This window comes from Arvicanthis niloticus, chromosome 29, assembly GCF_011762505.2.
Source record: "Arvicanthis niloticus isolate mArvNil1 chromosome 29, mArvNil1.pat.X, whole genome shotgun sequence".
Lineage (NCBI taxonomy): Eukaryota > Metazoa > Chordata > Mammalia > Rodentia > Muridae > Arvicanthis > Arvicanthis niloticus.
In genome coordinates, this window is record NC_133437.1 from 20,572,167 (window position 1) to 20,585,317 (window position 13,151).

At 41.4% G+C, this 13,151-nt stretch overlaps 1 protein-coding gene across 2 annotated transcripts in view; it reads left to right on the forward strand.

The window, feature by feature from the left end:
• The first annotated feature begins 409 nt into the window (after positions 1 to 409).
• The window catches only part of Poc5 (POC5 centriolar protein), a 28,687-nt gene continuing 15,945 nt past the window's right edge, over positions 410 to 13,151 (forward strand). Inside the window, exons 1-7 of one of the 2 annotated variants that reach the window (XM_076927209.1) lie at positions 410 to 683; positions 2,384 to 2,543; positions 3,813 to 3,900; positions 6,173 to 6,290; positions 8,689 to 8,766; positions 10,679 to 10,869; positions 12,794 to 12,970. In XM_076927209.1, the coding sequence (XP_076783324.1) occupies positions 3,823 to 3,900; positions 6,173 to 6,290; positions 8,689 to 8,766; positions 10,679 to 10,869; positions 12,794 to 12,970 (642 nt within the window). In that variant the 5' untranslated portion in view covers positions 410 to 683; positions 2,384 to 2,543; positions 3,813 to 3,822. The remainder of the gene's footprint in view (positions 684 to 2,383; positions 2,544 to 3,812; positions 3,901 to 6,172; positions 6,291 to 8,688; positions 8,767 to 10,678; positions 10,870 to 12,793; positions 12,971 to 13,151) is intronic. The other variant, XM_076927210.1, reaches the window with a different exon arrangement.

Genomic DNA, 13,151 nt, shown 5'->3' on the forward strand with positions numbered 1-13,151 from the left:
TTAGCAAAACTTCGGCTGGCAGTTTTTTATACCCCTCATCCTCAGAATTACATTATTTGTTAAACTAAATCCAAAACTAAAGAAATCAATAGAGGGTGTCGGGCATTTGTATTTTTAAGAGAGCAGCTGCCAGGCCAGTGATTTTGCAGCCTACTATCTGTGCGTGAAACTAAACCTCGAGGCTTTGTGCCTAGGCCATCCTTGTTGAAAATCAGCACGCCGCTTTCGCAGACTTGCTAGGATAACTAAATTTGTCTGCAGCGCTACCCCGTAGTAGCCCTCGGGCACAGAGCAGCACTGAGCATGCGCTGTGTGAGCCGGGCACTCTGGGCGGGCCTCTGCCTGTAAATCTCCGACTTCCGGCTTCTCCCGCTGAGACCCCTTAGGCTCCGCCCACTTTTCTCGGACCAATCAAATGTAAGATTGCTGAAGTGGTGGACCAGTGGTTAGGGCTGTCTTTCATCGGGGCCCTCAGTTTGAAACTGTCAAGTGGCTGCTAGGGCAGCCGCTGTGCTTGCTGTAGTTGCGGCGGCGACGCCGGCGGTCGCAGCGAGTCAGGAGTCGGGGTTTGGCGGAGACGCCGGATACGGGTGACGGCGACCAGGCCGGTTCCTCCCTGTCAGGATTGGGGGCATCGTCCCTGGAGGTGCCCAGAAAGAGAGGACACAAGTGATGCGAACTAAGTAGGTCCTGTGCTTTAGGACGTGGGGAGATGGTCAAACAGAACGTTGTGTTTTACTAAGAAAGAATTAGATTTAAATGGGGCCGGATTGGAGGGTGGTGAAAGAAACCTTGGAAGGAACTGGCGCTCGCCCTCTCTTTGCGTGCACTCAGGACAGGGGAAGTCGCCTTGCTGCCACCTACACGTTGGTTCGTTCTCTGCCTCTAAAAGATTGCATTTGAGTTCCCGGAGTCCACTTTTCAGTTAAGTTGTACCTGTGGCAAAGAGAAGCATTCACACTATCTTGTGGGTTCGGCTTAGGTTAAAGAATGCTGAGAATGTAGTGGAATGGTGTATGTCACCCACAAAAGCATCGTTCTTCCAAACCCAGAAACTGTGGAGAAATGCTACTGTTGTTGAGTCTCAAGTTAATTGTCATGCCTGTTTGCAAAGAGCAGGGTAAATGGCAGATAATGTACTCTACAAAAATACAATTGTTTTCTGGCCGAAATATAAATACATATTACATATAGAAACAATTTTGACATCTTATCATACCAGCTCATTCATTACTAAAATAATCCACAGTTCCCAACTCTGGTTGCCTAGCAGGTCTGCAAACAAGTCATAGGGGAAGATGTAATTAAGATTAAAATGGACCAAATTAACACAGTGGTTGGCTTGAAATTAGTGAAGTATTCATTCCTTGATGCAGATCTGTACTTACTTTCTCTTCCCTACATGGCTTAATGGACGACAGTCGCAGCTCAGATTTAGTTTACTTACCTTCTGGGATACATACCAATAAAAGAGAAATTCCCTTTCCGCATTCTGCCTGCAACCTGGCTTTCTATTCTGTGGTTTCCCCTGCATCTCTCCCTTCTTCTTCAGTGTCTCTATCTCATTAATTTTCTTAGCAAACTGTAACTGAGACCTGTCCCAGGAACTACTGAAACTGTCACTCGGGTCACAGCAGCTTCCTAATTTGCATGTTTAAGGTCTTCTTTGCCCCCTTTTGACTAGTGACCCTCATAACTGCTTCCCACACAATACCCGTGTTCTGGCTTCTTCCAGTCTTTCTGCTGACTCTTCACTGTTCCTTAAAACTTAGCAGTTTTAGATTCCTCTTCTCACAACTGTCTTTGTTAGGATTATGAACTCCTTTGAAATCATATTTGAAGCTAAAAAAATCCTTTCAGAAAATACACGTGTTTACATTCTAAAACATACATGCAATTGTGTTTGGTCTGCAGGGTAATCATTCTTTACCACAATGGGTAGTCCCATTCATTCCCATTTCTTTAGTAGACCCCAAGAAGTCAGTGCCTCCTCAATCTAAATCTCCAGCCTATGCTTGTAATACAGGTCTCTAGGATAGGCACATCCTAGCCATTGTGAATTCTAGTGCTTGGAGCTGTGTCCTGAGTATACTCACATAACAGCTATCCTCCTATAACCACAGTCAGCAGATGGATTCCCAGATCTTGCAGATACCTAAATCTACAGATACTCAAGAGACCTGTATAAAATGGCAGAGTACTTGCTTGCAGCCTTTTAGGCGTACCATCCTTCACACTTTAACCATCTCCAGTTTACGTATAACCCTAATACAGTATGAATGCTGGGTCGGTAGTGTTGCAGTGTTGTCTAGGGGATGACCATAAGAAAAGTCTGTGCATGTTCAGGACCAATTCGATTTTAAGAAATACTTTTGGCCCACAGTTTGAGTGAATCCATGGCCAAGGAACCCAGGGATGTTGAAGGCTGACTACTGCATGCTCACAGCTGTACCTGGTGCTTCAGAGGCAACCTCATGCTGATATAGCTGGTACTGGACTGGCTGTTCTTCCTCCCGTCTCATTGTCCCACAGTCCTTGCTTCGGTGAGTAGTAGTATGTTTCGTCTAGTTACTCTGGACATAAATCTGACACATCCGTAGCACCCACTTGGATGCTTTAAGTGGTTGTTGATCATGAGCCGGCATTGTCACCACCGTAGCACAGCTGCCTCCGAGCCACACCTCAGAGCCCTTGCCAAGGCTGCATTCTAGTTTAAGGACCTCATTTGTCTCCTACATTAATTCTGAAAAGAACCTTTACTGCTTGGATTACTACGACTGGCTCTCCATTGAACTTTATAGTTTTAGTATCCTAATCTGCCCTAAAGCTGTCAGAGTAATATTTCTTTTGTAAAATATCAATTTTTTTAAAAAGGCAATGTTTGGAGCTCTGCAGAAGGTCTTGCCCTCACTTGCACAGCTGCATGTGCATTCAGTCCTCAGCACTGCAAATACAAATAAATAAATAAATAAATAAATAAATAGCAAGGCTGGTCACATTAGTTGTTTCAAACATTTAATGTCTTAGGTAAAGATTCAGCCTTTTAATATGAAAGATCATAATTGTAACTATCCCTTCTCATTTGAGTTGTATTTGAGTTTTACTTTCCTTCAGCCTAACCAAACGCCCTAAATCTTTTTCACATATGCCATGCCTCCGTGTCTTGGCTTACATGGTTCTGTTTTTATCTTGAGTCTGTCTCTCAGGATGGACTTCCACGTCTTTCAGGTCTCAGTACCTGGGCCATGCTGTCTGACTTACTGGTGTTCAGATAGTTCAAATAGTTATTATTTGCCTTTTAACCACCCCCCCTCTTAAATAGTTTTCTTTAGTTAAGACATTTAATGATTTCTATATGTATGTTTCAGTATGTTGTAATGTATAAGCTTAATTTTCTTAAAATAATATTCCCAAAATGTAAGCATCTCAGGAAGGGAATTTATATAAATTCTTAGGCTGTCTTAGTTCAATATGTCAGAGGAAAGTATTTGGTACCTGAGATATCACGTAAGGCTGAAGAAGGGTGACAACATGCTCTTTTCTGACTGACCCTGCAAGAAATTGTTCTAAAGCATTTTTCTTTAGTCTTTTGTGTATTTAGCACATTTCTTTCAGGACATTATAGAAACACAAGTGTTTAAAGTAAGTCCTGTCTTTGGCTCTGTGATTCTTGCTCAATATGTTGAGTGGATGATTTCTTTTAAATGACATGAAAAATATTTGCAAGTTAAAGCACTGTTGCACTTTGTGCATTTAAAAGCTTTGGGTTAAGTATTACAAGAAACAACCAAAGTTAACGTGCTGTTCTATAGCGTTTGCAGGATGTCATCTGATGAGGACAAGTTCTCACTTCACGTTGTTCACAATGACTCTGACCATTCCGTGTCCACAGACCTTCAGGTAGGAAGACACCTAAATTTATTGTTTCTTTAAAAAAAAATTATAAAACCCTGTGTAATGGTGTACACCTTTGATCCCAGCACACAGAAGGCAGAGTCAGAGAGATCTCTTTGAGTTTAAGTCCAGCAGGGGCCACATAGAGAGTTCCAGGACAGTCAGGGCTACATAGAAACACCACACTCCAAAAAATTTAAACAAAGTATTAATTTGTGGCAAAACCAGAACTGCTTTTTTCATTTACTCATTCCCTTCACACTGAAGTGTTTGCATTTACAATAGTATAAAGTCTCTACTAATCTGGGGAGTATACTGTCTTAAGTTTTCAGAAAATAGCTATGAACTGTTCAAAAGTTTCTTCTGCAAGTGCCTTAACACAATAAAAAATAAAACTCAGAATCTCGGAACATTTTGTAAAATCTCTGGTTTAACTGCGTCTGCCAAATGTTCTCATCTTTAATGAAAAGTAACAGAATGTCCACCATCTGAGCTCCTAGGCCTCAGGGCTCTCTGATGTTCTGTGCAGTGAGGTTCTGGTTCCTGTCACCAGTACATTTGCCATAATCTACACATTTGGCATAATCTGCCACCCTGAACCTGGACACTGACAGATGCGTTAGAAGAACTGCCTAGGGAAGGGTATATTATTTACATGAGATATTCAGATCCCACAAGCCCTACTGTCCAGCTACCGTAGCTGCAGGGAGGTGGAAGAAGTAGAGGACCACTTGCCCAGGTTAAACCCAGGCTTATTGATTTACAGACACAAAGGAGAGATGGGTGCTCATATTCAGTTAGCAGGAGACTTGGAATTCTGCACATTATTTATTAGGGTGAGTTCCCACCTAGGTTTACACAGACCAATGATACCTTGTGTCTTATCCCAGTGTATCCTATCAAGTTAAGGTTGCCTTTTTCTTAATAACTTAATAATTAATAATTTTCTTTATTTCCTTTTTCTTAGTAACTTAATTTCTTAATAATTTTAGATTTCCCTTTATTTTAGCAACCAGATATGATTTAGAAAAAAATTTAATTTAAGAATATTTTAACCTTTTCGAAGAATTATAATTACTTTTGTCACTATGATATGCTACATAAATTTTTTTCCTAACACAGATTTTACTTTGTATCTTCAGCGCAGGCTAGCTTCATACTCCAGATCCTCTTCTCTCCACTCCTCAGTGCTACAACTACATAGATGCTTGCACGCACACCGGCTACACTTCATAAATACTAGGAAGTGGTTTAAAACTTGGTGCTTATTGCCTTGAAGAGGCATCATGAACAAAGAGGAGTTGATTATAGCCTTATGAAGATGGTTCTGGTATTAGGTTTTCTCTCATCTGACATTTCACAATTTTCAAACAGAATAGTACAAACTCCTTTTACAAACAATTTTACTTAAAATTCAATGCTAAGACAGAGTTGCAATCATACATATTTAGTTTTTAAATGCAAATCCATGGCATTTTCTTCTAACAACAGCAGCAAAAATAAACCAGCTGCCTTGATGAGTGTGGGCTTGAAACTAGGGGAAATAAAATGCTTGTGTAGTTTCAGAAGCCTGACCATCCAGATTGCTTTTATTGCTTCTATAATGTCAGGGAAATCTTGGTCCTTTGTGGTGGTGCATACCTGTGATGCACGTAGCTCAGGAGGTTCTATAATGTCAAGGAAATCCTGGTCCTTTGTGGTGGTGCATACCTGTGATGCACGTAGCTCAGGAGGTTCTATAATGTCAGGGAAATCCTGGTCCTTTGTGGTGGTGCATACCTGTGATGCACGTAGCTCAGGAGGCCTAGGCAGGACTAAGCATTAACAGCAGCCTGGGCTACAGAGCAAGTCCCAGTCTGGGGACACAGAGAAACCCTGTTGAGAAAAAGACAGCAGGGTTGGGGGAATAGAATCAGTGAAAAGGAAGAATGGAGAGAGAAAATATAACTGAGTCTCAATGTAAGTTCTTGAAAGTGATAGCTTTTTAATAGCATGTCTTGTGTCATCTTTAGTTAAATTGATATAAAGTGTAAGAAAGAAGAGATAGAAAAAAAAGTATTATATTGAATCACCAACATTTCCTCTTTAAACTTTTAACTATAAATGTCAAAGTCATGCCAGAAGCACTTAAAGGACTCAAGCTTACAAAAGAGCTAAACTTTTCTGTATTGTGGTAAGTATATGGCTGTTACGTGGTTAAGTAGATTTCTTAACAACAAAAACGAGCCTTTGGATGCTGTAGCTGCTATAAAACATCGCTGTTCTTGGATTCTCGTAGGAGGAGTATGAAGAACTGCTTCGCTATGCCATCGTGAATCCAAATGCTGAATCCAGTGCTTCCCAGCCATCTCACCTTAAAGGAGAAGTGGCACCGGATAGATTTCCTACGCTAGCTGGTATGCTTCACCAACCAGGTTACATACAGTTGTCAAAATACCACTTAAGATCCTGAGTCTGTTGGTGATGCTGGTGTGACTGTGGAAATGTCCCTTACCATCCACGGGTGCATCTCAGTCCGTGCTGTAAAGCCTGCCCTACATTTTGCTGTCATTCCTGGCTCTTTTGACAGCTGGATTTTTATTTCAACTTCAATTGACTTTTAACTTTGTGAAAAGTAATAAAATCGGGGCAACACAATACTGATTATCTCTTTACGTGGGTTCTGGGAATTCCACACTCAAATCCTGCAGCTTCCATGGAATGCACTTTTAGTCAGTAGTGACTTCTCTTCCCAGCCCTTGCCTGCTTCTATCCATCAGTCTGCAGCATTTCCGTGTGCTCAGTAGGAGCTGTACATTAAGGTACCCAGTGTAGGGGCGGGCAGTGGTGGCGCACGCCTTGAGTTCTCGCACTCGGGAGGCAGAGGCAGTAGAGTGTGGTATATGCCCCAGTTCTTGATTCAGAAGTTTTATGCCAGGATTATTTGACAACTAAATGCCCAAGCCCATCTAAAGGTAATCCCAACACTGCCCTCAGAATCCCTTAAGTTGCTCTATGAACCACGTACTGATACTTTGTTGGCAATATTTATGTGGCATGGAGAATAGTTTGGGTCATCAGGACAAAGGTGGACCTGCGTGTGGACTCTCAGCAGTAGATTTAGTATCTGATGCAAGCCAGGCTGTGCTTTGATACGGGGGTTAAAGGAAGCAATGGGAAGCAACCCCTTCCCCTCTTCAGTCTTACTTAGTACAGAGCAAGCTCTAACAACTCATTCTGCATAAGCACCCTCTTTCTTTCCCATGTTTTTGTATGTGTACATATGTACATGTGTGTATGCATGTGACACCAAGAATCTGTTCTTTCCTTCCACTGTATGGGTTCTAGGGATTGAACTTAGGTTGTCAAGCTTGGCAGCAAGCATCTTTACCTGCCGAGACATCACGTGGCCCCTGAATAAATACTTCAAGAGGGTTAGATCGCCAACATGGGCAGTCATCATATAGCTGTCTTACCTCTGAGGATAGCTGTTCTTGAGGAAGCATTTCACACAGAGGCAAAAAGCTCCTGGGTTTCTGCTAAGTGAGGGCCCTAGTCACTTCCTCATTCCCAGTGTTTGTAGATCTTCACACATGCACACTGTACTGCTGTGCTCAGACCGCTGAACTGAGACAATAGCACCATGACTTCAGATAAATAACTTACTATAGCAGAATTTTTCTACCTAAATTTCCTTTTCTTTAAGATATATAAACCTTGGGTTTATTCATTGTACGTCAAGGGTGTCCGTCATATTTTAGTTACATTGAGTATCTTTGTTTTTCCTTTTCCTTTCCTTCCCTTTCCTTTCCATTTCTTTCCTTTTCTTTCCTTTTCTTCCAGACAGGGTTTCTCTATGTAGCCCTGGCTGTCCAGGAATCTGTAGACCAAGCTTGCCTCGAACTCAGAGATCCACCTGCCCCTGCCTCCCAAGTGCAAGGATTCAAGGCATGCGCCACCACTGCCCGCCCCTACACTGGGTACCTTAATGTACAGCTCCTACTGAGCACACAAAAGTGCTGCAGACTGATGGATAGAAGCAAGCAAGGACTGGGAATAGAAGTCAGTAGGCAAAGTGCTTGCCATGGAAGCTTCGGGATTTGAGTATGGAATTCCTAGAACCCATGTAAAGCCAGCACAATAATGTGTCTGAAGTCTTAGTGTTCCTACAGGCAAGGTGGAAGTCAGAGACAGGAGAACTTCTGGACCTCAAAGTCCAGATAGCTGGCATGCACAGCAGTGAACAACAGAGACCTTGTCTCAACAAGATGGAGGACAAGCATGCTGTGGCGAATGCATGCCCTTCATATCACACAGACTGTAACTCTATACACATCAATGTGAATGTATGTTATAGGTATAGAGCTCCCATAAGACCCAGCTGTCTGCCCTGGACACACACTCAGGAACATGAGAGCCGGCATACAATACCCGCGTGTCCATGTTTATACATGTTTACAGCACTGTTCACAGTAGCCACGGCATAGAACCAGTCTGGTCACCCTTTAGCAGATGAGTGGTTAAGGAGCAATGTTAAATGCTTCAAGTGAAGCAAAACAAACCGGGCTTTGAAAGACAAATATTGCGTGTTTTTCCACATGTGGAATATGGTATTTTTAAAATGTATTTAAGACATAAACGTAGAAGGGTGCTATTTAAATAGAAGAGGACCCCGAGGGGCAGGGAAGACAGAGTAAGGAAGGGTCATGTATGTTATCTGCATACATAAAGATGTCACAATGAAGCCATCAGGTGTACAGAACATGCACATGGTTCCTTTTAAGTAGTTTAATTTTAAAAACATTTTATTGGCAGGAAATAGCCCTGTAAGAGAAATTGCACTGGATGTTGGGAAAGGATCAGATTTAAATATTTCAAGCCATTCAAAATCAGGTAGGATGACTTTTCCTTAGTTTGTTTCATTAATTACAGTGTATTAGCAAGAATAAGTCAGCATATTACTTAACCATATTTTAAAAATGTTATTGTTGCTAGTTTAAGTGATAACATTTAAAATAATTTCACAACATTCCAAAATTGCACAGCTAAAACCAGTTAATAATTATAGTGCATGGCATCCTTTACACTGCCTCTAGAAAGAAGTTATTCAAATAGTGTATCCTTTCTACACTGAGGAAGCACTGGCAAAGGTAGCTAATGACAGTGAGGCTGCTAACCCATCTGTCGTGTTGCAGTCGTGTGGAGTCAGAGGTGCAGGGAGACTGGTGGTGAGAGGGGCTTTTGAAGCTCACTAGAACCAGCTTCTGTTCTTTTACTTTACATGATATAAATGTAAACAATAGAAATGGGACACTTGCCCTACAGTGTGGCATTATTAATGCAGAACCATTTAAGCCACTTTGTAAGAAATGCCTGCCAGTATGTTGTATGTTTCTTCACTCATACGAGTCTTGGGCAGAATTATTGCAGATGGTCTTTCAAGCCCTTAAGTCATGTGATTCTATTTTGTAAATGGTGAATAAATAAATATATATTATATATATATATATATATATATATATATATATATATATATATATCCATCCATCCATATCCTCAACAATAAAACCACAGAGCCTATTGGACATGGTGCAGTATGCTTGTAGCCCTACCACTTAGGACGCTAAGACAAGAAGATAGCCAGTTTAAGACCAGCCTGTACTACATAGGCCCTATCTATCTCTGAAACAAACAAAGCAGGAAAGCAGAGCCTTCTGCCTCTCTACTTGGTAGAACCCAGTAAAAGAATATGAGTGCACTTTGTCTTTCTGCCTTGCTCCTTGGGTTCTTTGACCATCCTCAGAACGTGTAGGTGATAGCTCACATATAACCATCCCACACCCTATTTATTGCATAGCAGATACACAATTTAGGGAATAATTTCCTTCTTCCAAGGAGTTCTGGAAAGATTTGCTTTTACATAACAAGTTTTGTAGTACCTCTGTCCTTGCTTCATTCTTCAAAAAAGAGAGACAAGCCTTCAGTCTTGGCTATTAGACCTTCATAGTTAATGTGAGACCCATGAGAGGTGGTGATGGTGATGTCTGAGTCCAGTAAGTCTGTGGTGGGATATTGACTTTTCTACTTTATGCCTCTTAAAGATAGAGACCAGTTGTCTTTCTGGCTCTGGCTCTCCCACCTCGCTGAGTAGTGGCAAGTAATAGTTGTGTATATGTGCACAGGCATAGAAATTGGTGTACAAATCTCATCTACATGTTGGAGGCTAACAGCACATCTAATTAAATAACTAGCCCTTTTATATTGTCAAATTCTAGCAATGTTAAGAGCAGTACTAATGTTGAAAATAAAGCAAGAGTGATCTATAGACAACCGCCTCACTGTGGCCAATTTCCCGCTGAGCCTCAGTGTTCTCCTTATGGTTGAGAAAAATGCCTACCTCTTAGGATAGCACATGTTGAGAGCTAACCCTTAAACATTTGTATTGCAGAAATACAAAAGGCATTTAGTTAGTGTTACTGGGATAGCATGGCTGATTTCATGAACTGAACTGTCCAGTTCAGGCTGGACCAGGATGAATGACACAGCCTTGTTTGCCATGGGAGTGGTTTGTGAAGGATGGAAGGGGTGGAGGAGGCGTCGCATGCCTGTCAGCCCTAAGTCAATGACAGCACTAATATCAAAAAATGTCCACACTGAAGTCGACATACCTCAAGAGTAATTTCTCGGTGGCTTTTTCTCAGCTTCTGGAGTTGACAGACGTCTTGTAGCCTTTTGACATTACTCTGCCAGTTAGACAACTTCCATCTGACCTGGCTGCTGTTTGATTGCTCTGCTTTTCTTCTAGGGTCACCCAGGAGACCACCTCACCCAGTCATGGACTTCTTTGGCTCACATTTTTTAGGTGACTCTTCCTCACCAGCCTCTCTTTCTACTCGGGCAGATGCCCATGAAATAATTGTGGGTGATCATCTTATCTCTGATGAAAATTTTCAGAAGCTGGATAATGTACTTGACATCTGGAGTTCAGGTCTTAAGGTATTACAGTTGCTCAGTTGCAGTACACTTTGTAGGCTGACACTTGAGCCTAGTCTCTCTCTCTCTCTCTCTCTCTCTCTCTCTCTCTCTCTCTCTCTCTCTCTCTCAATGTTTTCTAGTAAATAGAAACATAAACCTTTGGGTTCCTGGGATGATCCATCCAGTGTCTTAGATTTATGTCTCTCAATCTTGAATGCATATGTGAACTGCCTCAGTGTCTTATTAAACTGTGGGTTGGTACTCAGTATGTTTTAGTAGAGCTATGAATACATATTTGTTACACATATAAGTAATACTACAGGTTTCTAAACCATACTTAGAGTTGCAAGGTTTATGGAGTTGATAGGATACTGTATGTCCCACAACACTTTCATGCATTTTAAAGAGCGTCCTGTATCCTGATGACCTACAGCAATGACTGATATCGTTTCAGTCTCTTCAGAGCCTAGTGAGGACATAGGGGCTTAGGAGGGTCACACACCTGGAGTCCCAGCTATCTGGGAAGCTGGGATGGGAGGACCTTTTAAGTTTAAAAATATATACTTACTGATATATATTAATTTTATAGCAGCCATAATATATGTCTGATGAATCTATAAAACTATTTTCATTTAGTGATGTTAATAACCTGCCAATAATCAGCATTACAGCAATGTCACTATTAAAACACAGTATTAAAAAATGATTTTTGCTAATATTTTAATGAAACAGGCTGGAGAGATGGTTCAATGGTTAACAGCAAGAATGCTACTGCAGAGGATTGGAGTTCAATTCCCAGCACCATGTCAGTGGGTCACAACCTACCGGAACTTGAGATCCAGGGCATCTCCAGCCTCTGGTCTTGTGGCCACCTACACTCATGTTCATATACCCAAACAGAGACTTACACATAATTAAAATCAAATAAATATTTTTAATAACACAATTTAACTGTTCTAAAAACTGAGAAAATGAACTTTTCCAGAGCATGTAGTTATATATTTATATCCATGGAAATTGTGATCATGTGAGTTCTGTGACATGGTTTCCTATTACTTGAAACTTTAAACTCTGAAAATACACTGGCAGCAGTGTCTGCCATCCTCCCCTCAGTCTCACACTGTGATCATAGTGGAAACTGCTGCAGGATTGTGCAGCCGACCATTAACCTATTCTGTGTTGACTTAACCCGATTAGTTATTGAAGGGGTTTGTTCTTAGATGACCAGTGATTGCTTCTCCTTTTACTCATACCAGTCAGTAGCATTAAAGGGCTTAGCACTTTGTTGTAAGACAACCATTACAATAACTTGTTTTGGAGGAAACTTCATTTTCATGGTTTCAGCTCCCACCACAACCTCTAAATCCACCAATCATCAGCCTCAGCTTAGCCCATATTACACTGTTCTCCACCTGATCCATTTTTATTTTAATTTCTTTTGAGATTTTTTTTTTATTTCTTTTGTCTTATGTGTAGGGATGTTTAACCTCCGTGTATGAAAGTACATCACATGCTTTCTGTGCCCAGGGGGGCCAGAAGAGGGTATCAAATCTCTTAGGACAAGCGTTGCACATGCTAGCCACCACGTGGGTGCTAGGGATTGCATCCAGGTCCTCTAGAAGAGCAGTGCTCTTAACTACTCTGCCGTCTCTGCAGAACCACCAACCTGTTATACTGTGAACATTTAAGACTATGGCTACACAAAGGGATTTTGTGATTTCATACAAAGTAGCATAAAATGGGGAAAAAACAAAATCCCCTGGCATAGCAGATAAGCTGTGAAGAGCCATAGCTATTGAGCTTGCTAACATCATTTATTAGTGTGTTGTGACTTTTTAATAGCCCTTATGTTGACCTGATCTTTTTAATGTTTCTTATTTTCAGTTTAATTTTAAAAGTGGATTGAAAGAACAAATTACTTATTTTCACTATGTCTTCTTTTCAGACGAACATTTTATCTGAACTAAGTAAGTGGAGACTGAATTTTATTGACTGGCACCGAATGGAGATGAAAAGAGAGAAGGAAAAGCACGCGGTTGTCGTGAAGCAGCTGTCAAACCAGATTGCTGACTTGAAGGAGCTGCAGAAAGCCTTTGAGATTTCCATCGGAAGAAAGGACGAGGTCCTCTTTTCTATGCCTCCCTTTGAGTTAGACTCAGCAGATGTCCCAGTGGAAATGCAATTCTGAGACTTAGGATTATCTGCTCCTATAAGACAGAGAGAGATGTTTCAGAGAAACTGAGCACACAGCCCCACGTTCATTCCTACTCGACTCAGTGTAGCAGGGGTTCACCTTGCCCTGC